The 19,407-nt window shown below is 51.8% G+C and overlaps 1 protein-coding gene across 3 annotated transcripts in view; it reads right to left on the reverse strand.

Annotated features, from left to right (window-relative positions):
- The window catches only part of Kif6 (kinesin family member 6), a 391,803-nt gene that overhangs the window by 14,585 nt on the left and 357,811 nt on the right, over positions 1-19,407 (reverse strand). For 2 of the 3 annotated variants that reach the window (XM_045157624.1, XM_045157625.1), the window contains 3 exons: positions 6,815-6,899; positions 4,638-4,773; positions 1,922-2,019 (listed from right to left, as the gene is read on the reverse strand). In XM_045157624.1, the coding sequence (XP_045013559.1) occupies positions 1,922-2,019; positions 4,638-4,773; positions 6,815-6,899 (319 nt within the window). Of the gene's footprint in view, positions 1-1,902; positions 2,020-4,637; positions 4,774-6,814; positions 6,900-19,407 lie in introns of all 3 variants that reach the window. The other variant, XR_006638595.1, reaches the window with a different exon arrangement.

Here is a 19,407-nt window from a genome sequence, read left to right on the forward strand (position 1 = left end):
CCAGCACTCGGGAGGCAGAGGTAGGAGGATCGCCGTGAGTTTGAGGCCACCCTGAGTCTACACAGTGAATTCCAGGTCAGCCTGGGCTAGCGTGAGACTCTGCCTTGAGAAAAGAAAAAAGTAAAAAAAAAAAAAAATATCCTGTTCATGATTCGCAGACACACATACATGCATACACACACACACGTGCTCCACTGGCTCTTTCTCTAGGGAGACCTGCCACATACAAGGCCCGAGCAGGAGGATTAGGTGTTGGGTGGAGACCATGGGGCGGAGAAAGGCTGGCCTCTTCTAAGCTGTGCCATGTTCACGTGCCCATAACAGACCATCACTGACTGAAGACCAGTTTGACGTGAGGAATGAGGGTAGTGACAAGACTCTGACAAGCCTGGTTAAAACCCGGGGCACTCCACTTATTAACTAGGTGACCCTGAGCCCACGACAATCTCTCTGTGCCTGGGGGTCTGGGCAAGGCGGGGCTGACATCCTCACATCACTTCCATCGTACATAGCTTGGCACTATAAGGAAGGACCCTTGAGAAATAACTGGGGGACTTTGTTCGTGTTAGCAAGAAAAGCCAAGGCTGCGTCTTTGGAGAACTGAGAAGCACCCTGGCTAGCTCTGCCCTGCGGGCTGTTCACAGAGGGTGTGTCAGGTGCCATGATGCCTCAGGGCAGGACGGGGACCCCTCATGCGAGCACGTAGACCACCCAGAAGCCTCCAGAAGTTACTGACTGACAAGAGTCTCAAGGTAACAGCTGGGGAAGGGAGACTGCTGCCTGCCAGGCCTGCATCGGGGCTCGAAGCACACGTGCGGCTTACGTGGGCTTTGGGGTGATGCAGCTGTCTTTGAGTTACCCATGCTCACCCCTCAGTCATCTGGAAGTCACCCCTCAGTCATCTGTACGTAAGCCCTTGTGCACGCTCTGTAAGCCCAATAAACACACTCGTTCAGTGAGTCAGACCTGAGTGGCACGGCGTCTTTGGTCTGTTGTCAGTCCGCTGTCTGGGGTGAAGATGTGTCTGTTCATGTCTCACTAGGAAAACTCACACAGACCTGCGCAGCACCAGTGTTCTAATGGGATGGCAGGCGCTTTCTCTGTCGGGCTGTGTCACCCACCCAGGGCCTTCCAGAGGCCTGTGCCCAGCTGTGAGCACTGCTCCGTGCCCAGCTCCAATCTTCTGCCCTCTCCCGCTGGACTCGGCTTACCCTCTGCACGTTCTCTCTCTCCCCTCCTCCAGCCCCTTCCTCCTATACTCAGGCAGCATGAAGCCCTTTTCTCTTGCTGCCGTGGTGTGCTGGCTGAACATCAGAACTAATTATTTTTATTTATTTATTTGAGAGAGGGAAAGAAGGAGGGAGGGAGGAAGGGAGAGAGAGAGACGATGGGTGTGCCAGGGTTAGCCACTGCAAATGAACCATAGATACATGTACCACCTTGTGCATCTGGCTTACGTGGGTCCTGGGGAATTAAACCGAGGTCCTTTGGCTTTGCAGGCAAACACCTTAACTGCTAAGCCATCTCTCCAGCCCACATTAGAACTAACTAAATAGCGAAAGCAAGCCATTCTTCAAGACCACACAGCCTCAAGAGACAGGTGGGGGCTGGAGAGATGGCTTAGCGGTTAAGGCAGTTATTTGCAAAGCTAAAGGACCTCAGTTCGATTCCCCAGGACCCATGTACCTAGATGCACAAGGTGGCGCATGCATCTGGAGTTTGTTTGCAGTGGCTGGAAGCCCTGGTGTGTCCATTTTCCCTCTCTCTCTCTCTCTCTCTCTCTCTCTCTTGCTCTGCCTCTTTCTTTCTATCAAATAGATAAATTAAAAGAGAGAGAGAGAGAGAGCAAGAGAGTGAGAGAGAGAGAGACAGGCGGGACCTTTCCTGGGGACTTTGACATACTTGGAGGTCTTCTCCTGACCTTTTACCGGACCGGGGCTGGCAGAGGTCCTGCTGGGATTCCGACATCTGGGTGGCCGACTTCCGGAGGTGGGAGGAGCTCTCTGCTGGAGAGCTTTCCTGTGAGCCCAAGACGGATTTAATGTTAGCTGAAGTTCAAAGACATGGGAAGCTGGTTCTTGGTGTAATCTTGGTGACTTTTCCCCACAGTGTTGGGGAAGGAACTTGGAGCCTGTTGTGGTCAGTTCCTTCTTGCTGGGATGAACATCCAACCAGACAGTTTATGGGAAGAAGGGGTTTATTTCAGGCTTATGAAATCCAGAACTTCTGCCAGGGGTGAAGAAGCAACTTATTTCCATAGACCCAGGCAGACAGAAACAACCATAGCAAGCAAAACACCAACACCATGGGCTGGAGAGATGGCTTAGCAGTTAAGCTCTTGACTGTGAAGCCTAAGGACCCCAGTTCGAGGCACGATTCCCTAGGTCCCACATAAGCCAGATGCACAAGGTGGTGCATGCAACTGGAGTTTGTTTGCAGTGGCTGGAGGCCCTGGTGTGCCCATTATCTCTCTTTCACTTTCTAATACATAAAAAGAAAAATAAACCACCTATACCATCAAGAGCTCAAACTTCTCTGTACACACCTAGGAAAGCTGAACCTAGATCCGCCCACTGACACACTCCCTCTAGCAGGAATCTACCTGCTAGGGGCTCAAGTAGGAAGTTCAATTTTTTGGCGGGGGGTTTCTGAAGTCGGGTCTCATGCTAGCCCAGGCTGACCTGGAATTCACTATGTAGTCTCAGGGTGGCCTTGAACTCACAGCAATCCTCCTACCTCTGCCTCCCGAGTGCTGGGATTAAAGGCGTGCCCCATCATGCCCGCCAGGAAGTTCAATTTTAATAAAACACCTGAGTCTATGGGGCTTACACTTAAACTATCACCTTCAAACTACCACAGGGCCTCAGGCAGACTAGGCAAGCACTCCTCCACGGAGCAACACCCAGAGCCCTAGATATAGAATTCTGAAGGAGGGTATAGGGATGACAGCCAGCTATAAAAGTTGGGTGACATGGGGAAACTGGGCCCTTCACTGAGACTCCCTAGCAGGTAATTTCCACCTTCATAATATCACAGAGTCTTTCCAGGAATTTGTCTAAGAAATATCCAAAAATCTATCTACAAATATAATTTGAGTGAAAAACTAAAAGCAACCCAAAATATTCAAGAGCAGATTGGTTAAACTGATTAAAATATATTCATGTGATGAAAATAGTAAGAGCTGAGAATTATACCAAAGAATTATGATATGAAGAAAATAGTCATTCTAAACAATCAAGACAAGGCCACCATGTTACTTGAAGACCATTATGATTTATTTATTTATTTTTTATTTTTGGTTTTCGAGGTAGGGTCTCACTCTAGTCCAGGCTGACCTGGAATGCACTATGTAGTCTCAGGGTGGCCTCGAAATCATGGCGATCCTCCTACCTCTGCCTCCTGAGTGCTGGGATTAAAGGTGTGTGCCACCATGCCTGGTGTCAATGATTTATTTTTAAAAATTTTTATTCTTCTCATTTTTGGGAGAGAGAGAGGGGGGGAGGGAGGGAGGGAGGGAGGGAGGGAGGGAGGGAGGGAGAGGACTGGGACGCTGGGGCCTCAGCAACTGAAATCAAACTCCAGACACTTGCACCACCTAGTGGACATGTGTAACATCTGGCTAACGTGGGATCTGGAGAGTTGAACCTGGGTCCTTTGGCTTTGCAGGCAAGCATTTTAACCACTAAGCCATCTCTCCAGCCCTGTGATTCTGTTTGTCTAAAAACATATTGAGGGTTTGGAAATGGGCATGGTAAGGGCGCCTTTGGTCCCAGGACTCAGAGGCTGAGGAAGGACGGTTGCACCATGAATTTAAGGTGAGCCTGGGTTACAGAAAGAGTTCCAGGTCAGCCTGGGCTACAGTGAGAACCTGCCTTGAGACTTCTTCTCCAAAACGTGTTGAGGGATTTGGAGTGCAGCGCAGTGGCAGAATGCTTGCCTGCTATGAATGAAGCTTGAGCCCTGGTGTGGTCAACAGACCAAATCAAAGTCCTTAAAACAGCCACCATCTCCAAACAATGGAAACCCATACTGATGGCAACTGTGGAGAAAGAGACTAAGTAATAGAAATCAACATGGTGCTTCTTAAGTGGAAGGATCCAAGTGATTTCTACTTCCTTCTTGCTGTTTTCTAGATCTTCCAAAATTTCTATAGTTAATATGCACATACACGGGACCCTGTGGATGTAATCTCTGCAGTGCCCCCAGACAAAGTGGCGGTGGCAAGCCCAGCAGTGGCAGAACTGCCTCTTACACCCCTCACCTTCCCATAGCACAGTGGGAAACAGTGAACCTTGGGCTTTTTTGTTTATTTGCACGTGTGAGTTTGCACATGTGTGTATGGGTGTGTCAGGGTCTCTTGCTATCGCAAAGAAACACCAGACATTTGCACCACTTTCTGCATGTGGGTGGATGGGAAATTGAACCAGGGGGCCATCAGGCTTTGTAAGCAAGCGCCTTGATCACTGAGCCATCTCCCCAGCCCAGGACTCCTGCCTGGGTTCCTGTTATTCAAGTAAGTGCTTGTTTCTCCAGTCAAGGGGGACAGCTCTGGGGCCAGAGACTCAAAGCCCCTTACTCTTCCTGTCTCCTGGGGTATGCAACTGTCTCCCAGCTACCCGATGGTGCCCAGACCATACCTGCAGGCTGGTGGCCTCCTCTGCCCACCAAGCTTCGAACTCCTTCTGCACCTTCACCTTGGCCCTGTCCATGAGCAGCTGCAGGTGCTCGATCTCCACCTTCAGGGCTTTCAGGCGCGTGAACATGGTTTTGTACCTACAGCGGGGCCAGAGCAGAGGCAGCGAGGCAGCGCTGAAGGCCAGCGGCGTGGACGGAGGGTGAGTGACTGCCAAGGCTGGCGACCTGTGCCTCCCAAGCCTGGCAGTGCTGCCCTGGGATTGGGGCTGGGGCCTGAGAGAACCTGCCAAGGTTAGGACGTGGCACTGGGCTTTGAGTCCATGAGAGAGGAAGACAGTGAGGCTTTGTGTGTGTGTGTGTGTGTGTGTGTGTGTGTGTGTGTGTGCGTGTGTGCGTGTGCGTGTGTGTGTGTGTGTTAGGCCCACGGGGATCATTTCCAAGAACGAGAACTTCCTTTTATTGAGCATTGAGAAGTGTGATGGTTAAGTTTTGGCTGGCAACTTGACTGGATGTATGATCACCATGGAAACATCTCTGGGTGTGTCTATAAGGGTATTTCCAGAAAGGTTTAACTGGGAAGTGGAGAACCTCTCCCCTAATTATGGGTGGCACCATTTCTTGGGCTGGGGTCCTGGACTGAGTAAAAAATAAAAAAGAAGCAGGAGATTCAAGCATCCACTGCTCTCTGCTTCCTGAGTGTGGACTGAATGTGACCAGCTGTCTCATGGTCACAGCTTGAGAGTCCAAGCCATCATGGCTGAACTAAAAGCAACTGTTTCCAAAGACGGGCGTGGTGTGCACGCCTTTAATCCCAGTATTCGAAAGACAGAGGTAGGAGGATTGTCGTGAGTTCGAGGCCACCCTGAGACTCCATAGTGAATTCCAGGTCAGCCTGTGCTAGAGTGAGACCCTACCTTGAAAAAAAAACAGAACAAAACAAAACAAACAAAAGGAATCCTCTCATGGAGTTGCTTCCTGTCAGGTACTGATCACAGCAAGAGGACTGTAACTAACATAAGTCCGCACTGGGCCAGGGGCTCCAGATATACTCATCCATCTAACCCCTTCCCAGTCCAAAGAACGAGACAGGGCCGTTCCCCCCGCCATTGGGCAAACGAGAAACCGAGGGCTGCTCTACACACAGCAGAGACAGAGGAGCCAGGATTCGAACCCAGACATCCTGGCTCCAGAAGCGCACTCTTCACGACCTCACCGTTCCCTTGCTTCATCTTCCTGCCCAGGATCAAAGCGACAGTGCGCTCACTGGCCCACGTACTGGTTTTTGGAATGCGCCCATGAGTCAGAAACCGCCCACAGCAAACGGGCCAAGAGCCAAGCTGAGGACACCATGTGGTTTGGGAGGTGATGCGGCGGCTGGACAGGCGGACCGTGGGGAGGCGATGGGCAGGTGCAGAAGAATGGGGTGAGATGAAAGCAAGGACAGCAAGGAGAGCTGGGGAGGTTCACCCCAGGAGCTCAGCAAGGAGGAGGAGACAGCAGAGGGACACTGTGGGAGCAGGTAGTGCCCGGCTGTCAGGAGTGACCCGAGACCAGCTGTCGGGTGACGCTGCTTTGAGGGTGTGAGGTGGTGGGCTGCTGGGCGTCGGCAGTGCTCGGGGTGTATAGGTGGGGAACGGGAGTGTAGGGGAGTGCTGGAATGACCAGCAACTTTAAGGAGACCCGAGGAGTGTCTCCAGACCCTACTGAGCCAGGTCACTTGAGGAGCCAACAGACACGCTGAATGTGTGAATGACTCAATGGACTAAGCTGTTGGATTGGGGTGCCGCACCCCTGTTTATGATGGAAGCGCCTCACTCAGCAAGCAAGGTCACTTAGGGTCCCTCAGTGGCTAAGGTGACTTCCCAAGATCGAGGAGGGAGGAGGTGAGAGACCACAGCGGGAATTCCTCTCGCTTCCTCTGGGTGGCAGCAGCGCACCGGGCTGGCTGCCTCTGGGGCCTGGCTCGCTGCATTTTGCGCCTGGCCTCCTGCCTGGGCCGTGGTGGTTGTGGTGGTCCTAGACAGCGACACCCCCCACCCCGTCCCGGCTTTCTGCCCTCTAGCTGACTGAGACCCAGTGACCTGAGTCTCCAGGAGTTCTAGCCTTGGGTACCTCCAGGGAATCCCGGAGGTCCACGGGTGGCCCGGGTCAGGCTGCGTATGCCCAAAAGGCAGCCCACCTGCATTTTTCTTCCTCCAGCTGTGTCCGCAGTTGCTCGTCCTGGAGGTCGGGCGCGGTGGGCACCGCCGCGTCCTCTGAGATTCCTGAAGGAGGAAGACGTCGGGGGGTTACACCAACACGGGCGGGGGCAAGTGTGATGGCCAGGGCCCACGACAGCGTTCAAGGGCATCCCAAGATGACCCTGTGAGTTCCTCCTGGAGCCTCTGGGTGGCAGCTGGACTCCAGGAACCCCCGCCCCCTCCCCTTGGTGGCAGCCACCTCTGTCCTCTGGAATGCCCATGGAAGATGCAGGCAGCGGTTCCTGGTTAGAGAGAGAGAGCCCATCCCAGGCCGCCTGCCTCGCGTCTTTGTCCAAACCAGCCGAGGCTCAGGGTGACCTCAGAACCGTGGCCCGTTCTCCACGACTGGGCTCTGAAGCGCAGGCTCCAGGGTCTGAGCAAGCCGGGCAGCGTGAGCACTCAGCCTGCCCCACAGAAGTCAGCATCGCGGCGAGGCCTGGAGACAGGCAGAGAGCTTCAGGGTGATCTGTTGCTACGTGGCCGTGTTCTGTGTCCTGACGCTGTCCTCACAGGGTGGCTGCGGGCTGCCAGTGCTAGCTGCTCATCCTCTGAGGATTCTCTCTGTGGTCATGCTGGGTTTCATTTTAATTTCAAATTGTCATTTATTTATGTATTTATTGGCAAGCTGAGAGAGAATAGGTAGACAGAGAGAGAGAGAGAAAGAATGGCTGCACCAGAGCCTATACCCATTGCAAATACATGCGCCACCTTGTGCATCTGGCTTTATGTGGGTACTGGTGAATCGAACCCTGGTCATTAGGCTTTGCAGGCAAGCGCCTTAACTGCTGAGCCATCTCTCCAGCTCCCCATGCTGGGTTTCTTAGCCCCACAGAGGCGGAGTTGTCATGTCCTATAGAAGGAACTTGGTATGGTCCACCTGCTTCCCGGACTCCGCCCTGATGGCACTGGTCTGAGGTGAACACCGGGCCGCTTTTACCAGTAAGAACATGGAGGTTCAAGGTTAGACCGCCCAAGCCCTGTGGCTAACTTCTGGAACCAGGGTCCAGATCTTGCAAAACCCCAGATCTGGGCTTATCTGATTGCCAGGGACCCACTATGCAGGGTTCCCCAAGCCACAGGCACAGGAAGCCCCGGTAGCAGAAATAGAAGCCTTCTGTTTTCTTCGTCTTTTTGCAACTGGGGCAATGATGCCTTCCTCGGCACAGAAACAAGGGCTGAGGAGACGGCTCAGCCAGTACTGCCTGTCAAGCACGAGAACCTGACTTCATTCCCTGTAACCCATTAGACATGCTGGCTGCGGTAGGGTGTGCCGGTCGGGGGTGCGGGCCAGCCCAGTGCTGGGGAGGCAGAGACAGGAGGATCTGTGAGGTTTGCTGGCCAGCCTGATTAGCCCACTTGGCGGGTTCCAGGCCACTGAGAGATCCTGTCTCAAGAAGTGGAGGATTATGACACCCGAGGCTGCCTTCTAGCCCCCACATGTATGAGCACACACGTGCATGTACACTCACATGTGCACACACCCACACGTACTGGCATGTGTGTGCGCGCACACATAAAACAGCAGCCCTCTGCTCCAAACAAAAACTTCTCATTCTATGTTTTTTCCTCCCTCCCTCCGTCCTTCTCTTCCTCCGTCCGTCCCTCCCTTCCTTTCCTTCTTCCTTCCTTCTTTCTTCCCTTCCTTCCTATTTATTTATTTCTTGGTTGTTTTTTGCTTTTCAAGGTAGGGTCTTGCTCTGGCCCAGGCTGACCTGGAATTCACTATGGAGTCTCCGGCTGGCCTCAAACTCACACTGATCCTCCTACCCCTGCTCCCGAGTGCTGGGACTAAAGATGTGCACCACACACCTGGCTTCTCTCTCTCTGTCTTTCTTTCTCCCCTCCTCTCTCTTTTCTCTTTCTTTCTTCTGTTTTCTTTCCTCCCTCTCTTCTTTTCTTTGAGGTAGGGTCTTACCCTAGCCCAGGCTGACCTGGAATTCACTCTGTAGCCCTGGCTGTCCTTGAACTCATGGTGATCCTTTTTACCTTAGCTTCTCTAGTACTGGGATTATAGACATGAGCCACCACACCTGGAACATTTTGTATTTCTATAGCGAGTGAATTGCTAATGGTGACTATTCGCTGAACACCCTCTCTCTGCTGGGTCCTGCCAAGTTCACAAGGCACTGGACTAGGCTCTCTGTGCACCATCATGTTCTCAAAACAACCACATGGGGAAGGCATCACATCTCATTGCAGCTAGATTCTTTGCCTAGGCGGGACCACAAAAAAGTCAAGGTCAAGCCGGGTGTGGTGGTGCACGCTTTTAATCCCTGTACTTGAGAGGCAGAGGTAGGAGGATAGCCATGAGTTCAAGGCCAGCCTGAGACTGCATAGTGAATTCCATGTCAACCTGAACAAGAACGAGACCCTACCTCAACCCCCAATCCCCGTAAAAAACAACAACAACAAAAACCCAAAACAAAACAAAGGCCACATAGCTTGGAAGGGGCAGAGGGGCGTGGGACCTCATTCTTTTTCTGGTTCCAGATGTTTATGCCAGGCCTCCTGGTCCCAGTCTTGTGTTGGGTAGCAGCTTTGTTCTGCATAGCCTCCATTTAGCCTGGGTCAGTCTAGACAAACCTTCACAGCTTTTATGAGCAGTTTTCCAGTGCATCCTGTTCAGAGTGGCAGTCCTTCCGATCCTGGGCGCAGCGCTTCCCGCTTCCAGGGGGGTTTAGCCTGCAGAGATGCCCCACACTGCCAGGCTGCTCTTCTCTCCCCTCTGGCTTCCTTGTGGACTTGTTGACTGTTCCTCTTTGTTTTTCCTTTCTTTCTTTCTTTCTTTTTTTTTTTTTTTGGTTTTACAAGGTAGGGGTCTCACTGTAGTGCAGGCTGACCTGGAATTCAGGCTGGCTTCGAACTCATGGTGATCCTCCTACCTCTGCTTCCCAAATACTGGGATTAAAGGCATGTACCACAATGCCCAGCTTGACTGTGTCTTTTTAAAAAATTTATTTTTGTTCATTATTTATTTACTTGAGAGTAACAGACAGACCAAGAAAGGCAGACAGAGAGAGAGAGAGAATACAGAATGGGGTGCACCAGGGCCTCCAGCCACTGCTAATGAACTCCAGATGCGTGTACCCCCTTGTGTATCTGGCTAACGTGGGTCCTGGGGAAGCGAGCCTCGAACCAGGGTCCTTAGGTTTCACAGGCAAACGCTTAACTGCTAAGCCATCTCCACACCACCCCCCACCTTTTTCTAAAGGCAGGATCTCACTCTAGCCCAGGCTGACCTGGAATTCACTCTGTACTCCCAGACTGACCTTGAAGTTATGGCCATCCTTCTACCCTTTGCTTCCCAAGTGCTGGGATTAAAGACATGCACCACCACACCCAGCTTGAATGGGCCTTTTTAGTGTCACGGATATATATATGGCAAGTGGTCATGAGTCTGTCTTTTATCTTTGAGGCCTCTATTCCTTATGTCAAGTGAACAAGTATCTTATTCTGTCTTCTCAGCAAGGAGACATGGAGACCTCAGACTTCCCCAACTGGAGATGATATTATCACTCCAGGGGAAGATCTGACAGGACTGCCTGTCCACATTATGCAGGGTGCTCCAAACCCCAAGTGCAGGAGGCCCGGGCGGCAGGAAGTGGGGGGGCCTTCTGTTTCCTGTGTCTTCCAGAGAGCTTTGTCTAGATGTTTGGTGCACGGGCCATACTCTATGCCGCGTTCGTTTGCTGGCTTCGTCTCTTTGAAAAATGCCAGATGCCTAACACTGAAGGTAATATATTAATATCAAACTAATAGCGGGAGGACGTTAGATGGACTGACATTTCCTTGCTTAAAATTCCAGGAGTAGGACCCTCCATCCAGCAGCTTGCTAAAACAGAACTGTCTTTCTTCTTCTTCCTTTGAATGCTTTTGGCTCTGCTACCAAGGGCACCGGGGGACTTGGTGAAGTCCTGCTCTGAGGCCAGCGCACAGAGAGGCGTGAAGGAATGGCCCTGGCTTTGCATGGGGGTGGGGTCTCTTGTGGTTCCATGGGGCAGAGTCAAAGGGTGCACGGGGGTGAAGGCGGGAGGGTGGAGGAAGGCCACTGAGCCTCAACATGCATGGTGGAGACAGACTCCTGCCTCGCCCACGCCCGTGGTCGCTTCGGTGGGTACTCTCCAGGCTCCCTGGCAGGTGTCCTAGAAGTGGGGGTGCTCAGGAGCCTTAGAAGGGAAGGGAGAATTCTGAATGCGGCTGACGTAGAATGGAAAGGCTGTGTCAGCTCCCACTGGTGGAGTCGCTGGGTCCTGTCACTGTGTGTCACTTTGTCACTACTGCAGTGGGAATGGGTTGTCACTGTTCTACAGAATGGACCACAGCTCGACGGGCTAGGGGGTGTGTGCAACACTATGGGGCTACCATAGAGCTCTAGTCCCTTTAAAAATTTTATTTACTTATTTATTTGCAAGCAGAGAGAGATAGAAGACAGACAGAGAGAACGGGCATGCCAAAGCCTCCAGCCGCTGCAAACTCCAGATGTACATACCCTTTTGTGTATCTGGCTTTATGTGGGTACTGGGGAATCAAACTCAGGTCATTAGGCTATGCAGGCATGTGCCTTAACTGCTGAGTCATTTCTTCAGCACCCTCCAGTCCCCCTTAAAAATATTTATTTATGAGAGAGAGAGAGAGAGAGAGAGAGAGAGAGAGAGAGAGAGAGAGAGAGAATGGGTGCACTAGGGCCTCTTGCTGCTGTAAACAAACTCCAGACTTGTGCGCCACTTTGTGGATCTTGCTTTAGGTGGGTACTAGAGCATTCCACCCAAGCCAGCGTGTTTTGCAAGCAAGTGTCTTTAGCTGCAGAGCCATCCCCCCAGCCCTTATTTCTTCTTGTACTTACGTAACAAATGACTGTTAGTATTTGTGTACCCTAGTACCCTCCTTCCAGGAGGATTCTAGTGGCTGAGATGGACCCTCAACCAACAAGACATTGTGTCTACAATAAAATCAGTTGAAAAGCATGAGGTAAAAAGGATAAAAGTGACTGGGCGTGGTGGCGCACGCCTTTAATCCCAGCACTCGGGAGGCAGAGGTAGGAGGATCACCATGAGTTCGAGGCCACCCTGACATGACATAGTGAATTCCAGGTCAGCCTGGACTAGAGTGAAACCCTACCTCAAAAAAAAAAAAAAAAAAAAAAAAAACAGGGCTGGAGAGATGGCTTAGCGGTTAAGCGCTTGCATGTGAAGCCTATGGACCCCGGTTCGAGGCTCGGTTCCCCAGGTCCCACGTTAGCCAGATGCACAAGGGGGCGCACGCGTCTGGAGTTCGTTTGCAGTGGCTGGAAGCCCTGGCGCGCCCATTCTCTCTCTCACTCTCTATCTGCCTCTTTCTCTCTCTGTCACTTTCAAATAAATAAATAAATAAAAATCTTTTTAAAAACAACAACAACAACAACAAAAAGGATAAAAATCTAGAGCTGGTAGAGGAAGGCTTAATGTTACCTGGGGAGGCCTCTTGGTGGAACGGACAGCAGGCCAGAGTCCTGAGGGCAGGGAGGGAACAAGCGTGTGCGACAGTCAGGGGACAGGATGTCGCCACATGTGGGAAGGGCCCGAGGCAGGAGCCTGCCTTGTTCCTGTGAGGACTGGTGAGAAGATGGGCATGCCTGGGGCAAACTGGTAAAGGAAAGAGTAGTGGGGAATGAGGCCAGTGGTGAAACTGAGGCAGGGTCTGCTAGGACCTGTTAAGGACCTGGCTTTGGGGGAGATGTGAGGCTGCGGGGTTCTGGGGAGGGGAACGGCTTGACGCATTATTCCTTTGTGGTTGACAAGACAGAGCTATGCCACACTGAAGAGCAGCTAATGTGCGGTGGCGCCAGGATTCTGTAAGCCTGGGGAAAGGGCCTGGGAGAGAAGGCTGGGGCAAGGGAGCTTGGACAATCAGGATGAGGGCACGGTACACTCCCAGGACACAAGCTACCCACGGAGTCATGACAACAGGATGGGCCTGGGGCCAAGGGTGAGGTTTGTAAAGCAGCGCCCATTGTAGCCGGCCAGGAGGCAAGCCGTGAGGAGTCCAGCCTGGGAACTCCAAGGGAAGGGGAATGAAAGCAGCGGAATGTGGACCGGAGGGGAGGGAGAAAGAAGTGAAAGGGCACTGGGCTTGAAGGTTTTTGTCCCCACTGGGACCCCAGCCAGGGACAGAACCTACAGTCACCAGAACAAAGAGTACAGAGAGCACTCTTTTTAAGGACAGGATTCCGGCTGGAATGACAGCGGAGGAGGTGACAGCCTGCAGAGGCCCGTGAGGTCACTGTCCAGAGCAGACAGCTCCAAAGCACACAGAATAACCCAGGAGAAAGGGTTTGGTTCCGCTGCAAGAACTCTGGACCTGAACCTCATACAAACAGGTCCTGAGCAGGAGGATAGACAGACAGACAGACAGACAGACAGACAGACAGACAGACAGACAGGGGCTGGGGCAACACAGTCCCTTCCTGGCCGGGGACGACCTGCTAGGATGTAGGCCTCTCCCACCTGTCCCGATTGCACCCCAAAAGTCTCTCCCCCTTTCCTTCCTAACCCACGGTCTCTCTTGCACATTCTCCCACACAATTACCCAGTACCTGGCATGCGCACAATCTCATTTCTTTGGTTTAGTGGCTCTCAACTGGGGGTGCGCACCAGAGTGGCTTAAGGAGCTTGTGGGAGCCCTGCGACAGCTGGGCCCCAGCCCAGACCTGCTGCATTTGGATTTGCTGGTGGGGCCCCTGGAGGTCCCGGTGCTGCCCCTTGTTACGGAATCTGCTTGAGACTTTGAACCCAAAAAGGAGCTACTGAGACTCCGGGGCGTGCACACGTTTACATGGGGTGGCGTGAGGGGCCCGACATGCTCGCAGGGCCCCTGCCTGCCTTGCGGATTCCTGGGGGCCACTGTGATGGAGTGGGTGACGGGACTCAGGATTTCGTGGGAAGCAACCCTGATTGTTGGTGAATATGGAGCTGCCTGCGCTTGGCCTCATGGGCGCCCAGCAGAACCTGCCTAACATCTACCGCGAGGGTCATCTTGGGTTGTCCTCACGACTCGCACCCCAGATGGGACCTGGGTCGCGCCGCGGCCAGGCAGAGCGAGGCTGAGAGCCCAGCCCTGTCTTAACTCCAAAGCTGGTGTGGTTTTCAGTGTCCTTGGCGAGCCATCCTGGTAATGAAGGGAAGGGAGCTGCAGGTAGAGTGCCTTTCAGATCTGTGGCAGGACCGGAGGGAGAGAAGAACTCGGTCTCTTCCCTGGGTGCTGGCTTGAAGACTGACCTTTGCTCACCCAGATCCACAGCCCGCCCTGGAGCTCACTGGGCACTTGCGGTTTTCCCCCCGCAGGCTGGGAGTGGCTGCTGAGGTCGCCCCCATCCACATCAGCTCGAGGATCTCCCCAGGCCCAGCTTGTCCTCTCTTCTACCAGGCTGGGAATGGTCAGGAACGTACTAGTGACATTTCTGACCATGCTGTAAAGCTACGGGCTTCCACAGGGCGCAGGCTGTAACGCGGCTGAAGGTCTGGCGTGGGAGGCGACTGCGGGCTAATGTGGTTTTTCCATGGGCTGATGAGGCATCGGCGCTGGGGAGGCATTTCCACTGACATCACAGCTATCCAGTGGATGATTTATTTGCTCAACACTTACTCTGGGCCTCCTCGGGCTAAAGCGCCTCACAGAGCTGTAGATCACTCAGCCTCACCTTGTTTGAGGAGTCAAAGTGTCTATACTTACAAGACTAATGGTATCAGTAGCTCAATTACCACAATGGTCAACCGCTCGGGGGCTGGCGTCTGCCTTCCCCATCATATAATGGCTCAAACTTATTGTCAGCCGGAGTCATCATGGCCTGACAGGGCCTCTGTGCGGTCATCCATCTTGGTGTTGGCTCTGTGGAGCATCTTGGCTGCAGATGGCATGCCTGAACTTCACTGTGTGACGAAGAAACCGACAGATGTGTGCTATGCTTGGGAATTCCTGGGACACGCTCATTGCTGCGCCCTGTGCCCTGCTCAGGCTGTCTGGCTTCCTCACAGGGCCAGCGGCCCCTCTCCAGGAGCCGCAGCAGAAATGGACTGCCAGCCGGCTTGGAGCAAAGGACAGGCCAGGCATCCCCTAGCAGGTGACTGTCCCCCACTTCTTCCATGTGAACAGACCTCCTCTTCTCCCTAGCTCCTGGTCCTCCTCTACCTCCCTGGCACCTCTACCCTTCCTCCCCTGTGAACTGCGGAGGTGCAAACCACAGAGGTTCTGTGTATGCTGCAGATCAGTGACATCTGATGGAGCCTGGAACTGAAGAGATTCCCAGTCACTCACTCTTCATCTCAGCTTTGTGGCTGCCTCTGCTTCATGACCCTTTCTCTCCTGACAGCTCTCTGTGATCTCTTCTCTCCTCACAGCTCTCTGTGATCTCTTCTCTCCTCACAGCTCTCTGTGACTCCTTCTCTCCTCACAGCTCTCCTTGACCCCTTCTCTCCTCACAGCTCTCCGTGACCCCTTCTCTCCTGACAGCTCTCCGTGACCCCTTCTCTCCTCACAGCTCTCCGTGACCCCTTCTCTCCTCACAGCTCTCCTTGATCCCTTCTCTCCTCACAGCTCTCCGTGATCCCTTCTCTCCTCACAGCTCTCCGTGATCCCTTCTCTCCTCACAGCTCTCCGTGACCCCTTCTCTCCTCACAGAGCTCCATAATCCTCTCTCTTGCATTTGCATGGCACCACAATTCTTTCCCCCAGTACCTCAGCTCCATCTTTTGTTTTCCTGTCCCCAAAGCCTCTCTCTTACACTGGCTCTGGACTCTTCCCCTCCCACCCACCCTTCAGCATCAGGCCTATGCAGACAGCTCTTTCCTACTCTCCAGCCCACCACCACCTCCTTACTTCTCTGTCAGAATATGCTGGTAATTTTGAGATTGGGGGTATCTGTCTTAAAGACCTAGGTACCTTACAATGCTCTTGCCTGTCCCTTCGCCCCCTCAGTGACCCATGGAAACCACATGCCTGGGTCTCCGTGGCTTCCCAGAAAAACCTAAGTAGGAACCTTGACACCCCTAAAATCCATTACATCTTTACCACCTGGAGCCAGCCAGTGTGGCTGGCGTGTTCTCAAGAAACACAGACCTGCGGGAAGGTGGTTTGCCTGTGTGCCAGCGAGTCTGACTCAGGCCTTTCTCCTCCCGTAAGACCCACGTCATGATGACGGGTGGGGAAGACCAGTTCCCTTGACTAGATTGGTAGGGAAGTTTGGAGACTTTTAAGGAATTGCTTTGAAGGCTCTTAATAAAGGTGTCTCCTGCTACTTTGGAAAAAAATATGTCAACTACTTGCCAATTTGTAAATCAGTCTGTTGACTGGGCAATAATTTATCATACACTGGAGTCACAAGTGAGCTCACGGTAGTTCCTGAACATTCTCAAAGATGGCAAGAGCTGGCTGAACAACCAAGATCCTCATGTAACCTTAGATGAGGGCCAAAATCAATGCTTGAGGAGAAATGTTCAAAAAAGAGCCTGCAGTTGCCTCCAGCCCACCTCATCCCCTCCCAGGGAGCAGGGTGTGGAGATGCATTCTCCTCTCTGTGAGGCTGTAAGGAGTCCACTTGGAAAGCTTAGTGAGTCCACTTGGAAAGCTTAGTGAGAACCCCTGGAGGTCCAAGTGTGCCGGGGAGGGCTTGGGCACCAATGTCCGATGGCCATTCAGGGAAGACCTGGACGAACTTTCTGTGGACCAGCAGCATGGGTTGCACACTGGCCACCTTGGATCAGCCAGTAAACATTTAACCACCAGTTTTTTGGTTTGTGTCTTTTGGAATTATCTGTCATTATGTTTAGCATTTCTTTAAAAACTGTATTTATTTATTTATCTATTTGCAAGGGGAGAGAAAGAGGGAGTGGAAGAGAAAGAGAAAATAGGCATGGCAGGGCTTCTAGCCACTACAAATGAACTCCAGACCCATGTGGCTATGTGGATACTGGGGAATCGAACCTGGGTTGTTAGGCATTGCAGGCAAATGCCTTAACTGCTGAACCATCCCTCTTAGCCCCCCTCTCTCCTTTTTCTTCTTCTTCTCCTTCTTCTTCTTCTTCTTCTCCTTCTTCTCCTTCTTCTTCTGCTTTTTAAAAAAGTATTTCTGTTGTCAGGGCTCCTGTCATGGCTGACCACAAGTTACCCGTGTGATGTTTCTGAAATAGGAGTTGGGAAGTGTGGCGGTTTGAATCAGATGTCACCCACACTCTCACTGTTTTCAATGCTTCAGCCACAGTCTGGGAGGTGGAGACTTGCTGGAGGGGGTGGGCTCAGGGGGTGTTAGAGCCCAGCGTCTCCCTTGCCAGAGCTCAGCTCACTATTGCTGCCATCATCCACCTGCTGTGGTAGAGGTGATGTCCGGCCTCTGCTCTATCGTGGTTCCCCTGCCATCATGAAGCTTCCCCTTGAGATAAACAAACCCTTTCCTCCCACCAGCTGCTGTGGGTCCGGTGTTATGTTCCAGCAATGCAACAATAACCACAACAGGAAGACATGTACACAACAGGCTCTCATAAGCCGGTGTAAGCTGGCTCTAGCACACTCCTGGATCCACACAGAAGGAAGCCAAGAGTCTTCTTCTGTTTTCTTTTTGTTTATACAACCTGGAGTTTCACTCTAGCCCAGGCTGACATGGAATCCACTCTTATGTCCCAGGATGGCCTCAAACTCATAGCGATCCTCTTACCTCTGCTTCTGTTTTGTTTTTTTCAAAGTAGGATCTCACTCCAACCCAGGATGACCTGGAATTCACTATATAGTCTCAGGGTGGCCTAGAACTCAACAGCAATCCTACTATCTCTGTCTCCTGAGTGCTGGGATTAAAGGAATGTGCCACCACGCCTAACATGATCCTTTTTAATAGGGCCACTTGAGTGTAGTGGGACCTCAGGAGAAAGGAACATGGGGTGGAGAGCCTTAGCTGCTGAGCCATCTCTCCAGCCCCATGCCTGGCATTTATATGTGGGGATTGAACTCAGGTCCTTGTGTTTCCAGAGCAGACGTTTTCCTGACTGAGCCATCTCCTCAGCCTTGACAACGACCCATTCTTGCTGCTTGTTTTGCTTGTGATGAACAACGACTGATCAGTTGTTGCTCAGTTCCTGTTTCGCAGAGAGAAAGAACACCCCTCCTGCTAGGTTTAGGGACAGCGAGAGAACAATAAAACAGCACCCTTCACGGGCATTCCTCTGCACCGTGAAAACATGCCAGATACAGCATCTGCAGCTATTAAGCAAACCCTACTAGAAATTACCAGGTACCTGGAGGAGAAAATGAGAACCAGTAAATTTTATGTTTTCTCCTTCAAGTGAAGTGATCCTGACAGACTCGTAGTGAGGGGCATTAAGATTGATCAGAACTGGATCGGGACTCTTGCTTTACTATCCTGTCCAGTATCACAGCAAGGCTAAGAAAACAGTAATTGATCTCTGAACCTGTGGAATCGAATTCTTCATTGAGTTCTGGGGGATTATCATAACCCATTTCCCGACAGCTCAGAACATGAGCTAAATCACACACCCCTTTCTACTTCTGGATTTTGAAAACAATTTAGGTAATTTGCCAGGGTTATTTCTTCTTTCTTGTTCTTTTTATTAAAAAAAAAATACTTAATTTATTTATTTGAGAGACAGGGGGGAGAGAAAGAGAAAGAGAGAGAGAGAGAGAGAGAGAGAGAGAGAGAGAGAGAGAGAGAAAGAGAGAGAATGGGCACAACAGGGCCTCTAGCCACTGCAAATGAGCTCCAGACACATGTGCCATTTTGTGTATCTCGCTTATGTGGGGCCTGGGGAATTGAACCTGGGCCCTTAGGCTTTGCAGGCAAACTCCTTAACCACTGAGTCATCTCTCCAGCCCTCCACAGCCCTCCATCTTTATTGCTTGGTAACATTACAGAGTTGGTGGGAGCTTCTTGGCACCCTCTACAATCCGCTGTCCTTCCTCCCCAAAGATGACGCCATCAGGAGCACTCAGCCTCTCCTCCTGGTTTGATTATTCTCTGTCTGATGTTCTTTCAGCACCACGCAGTGATTTCCTGACCTAAGAGGAAGATGCACAGGTGTCCCCTGTGGAAATGACTGTCTGACCAAACACTTGGACAAGTGTGTTTTAAGCATCTTTAATTATGTTCCACAACAAAAGCTCTCCCCTAAGGAATAGCACTGAAAAAAAAAAAAAAAAGGGAATTTACATAAATGGAAGTCAGCTTCCCTTACAGTATATATTCCTCAGCACGCTTCTTTCTTTCAGTTTCGGTTGCATCGCTGAGATTCATTCACGTCGCTACGAGCAGGTCTGCTGCGTGAGTTGTCCATTCCCTGTGGCTTTCCGCGGTGCGAGCATACGACGGTCCCAGCTTGTTTCTTTGCTCCCTGACCTGGGACCTCTGGATTCTCTCTGTTTTAATTTTTTTTTTTGCTATTATTTATTTATTTTAATAGTTATGGACATACTCAGTGTGTAAACAGCACATGTTGGTACCATCCTTACCCTCATCCCTGTCCCCCACCCAAGGGACCCTCTCCGTTTTCATTTTTGT

This window comes from Jaculus jaculus, chromosome 8 (assembly GCF_020740685.1).
Source record: "Jaculus jaculus isolate mJacJac1 chromosome 8, mJacJac1.mat.Y.cur, whole genome shotgun sequence".
In the NCBI taxonomy this organism is placed as follows: Eukaryota; Metazoa; Chordata; class Mammalia; order Rodentia; family Dipodidae; genus Jaculus; species Jaculus jaculus.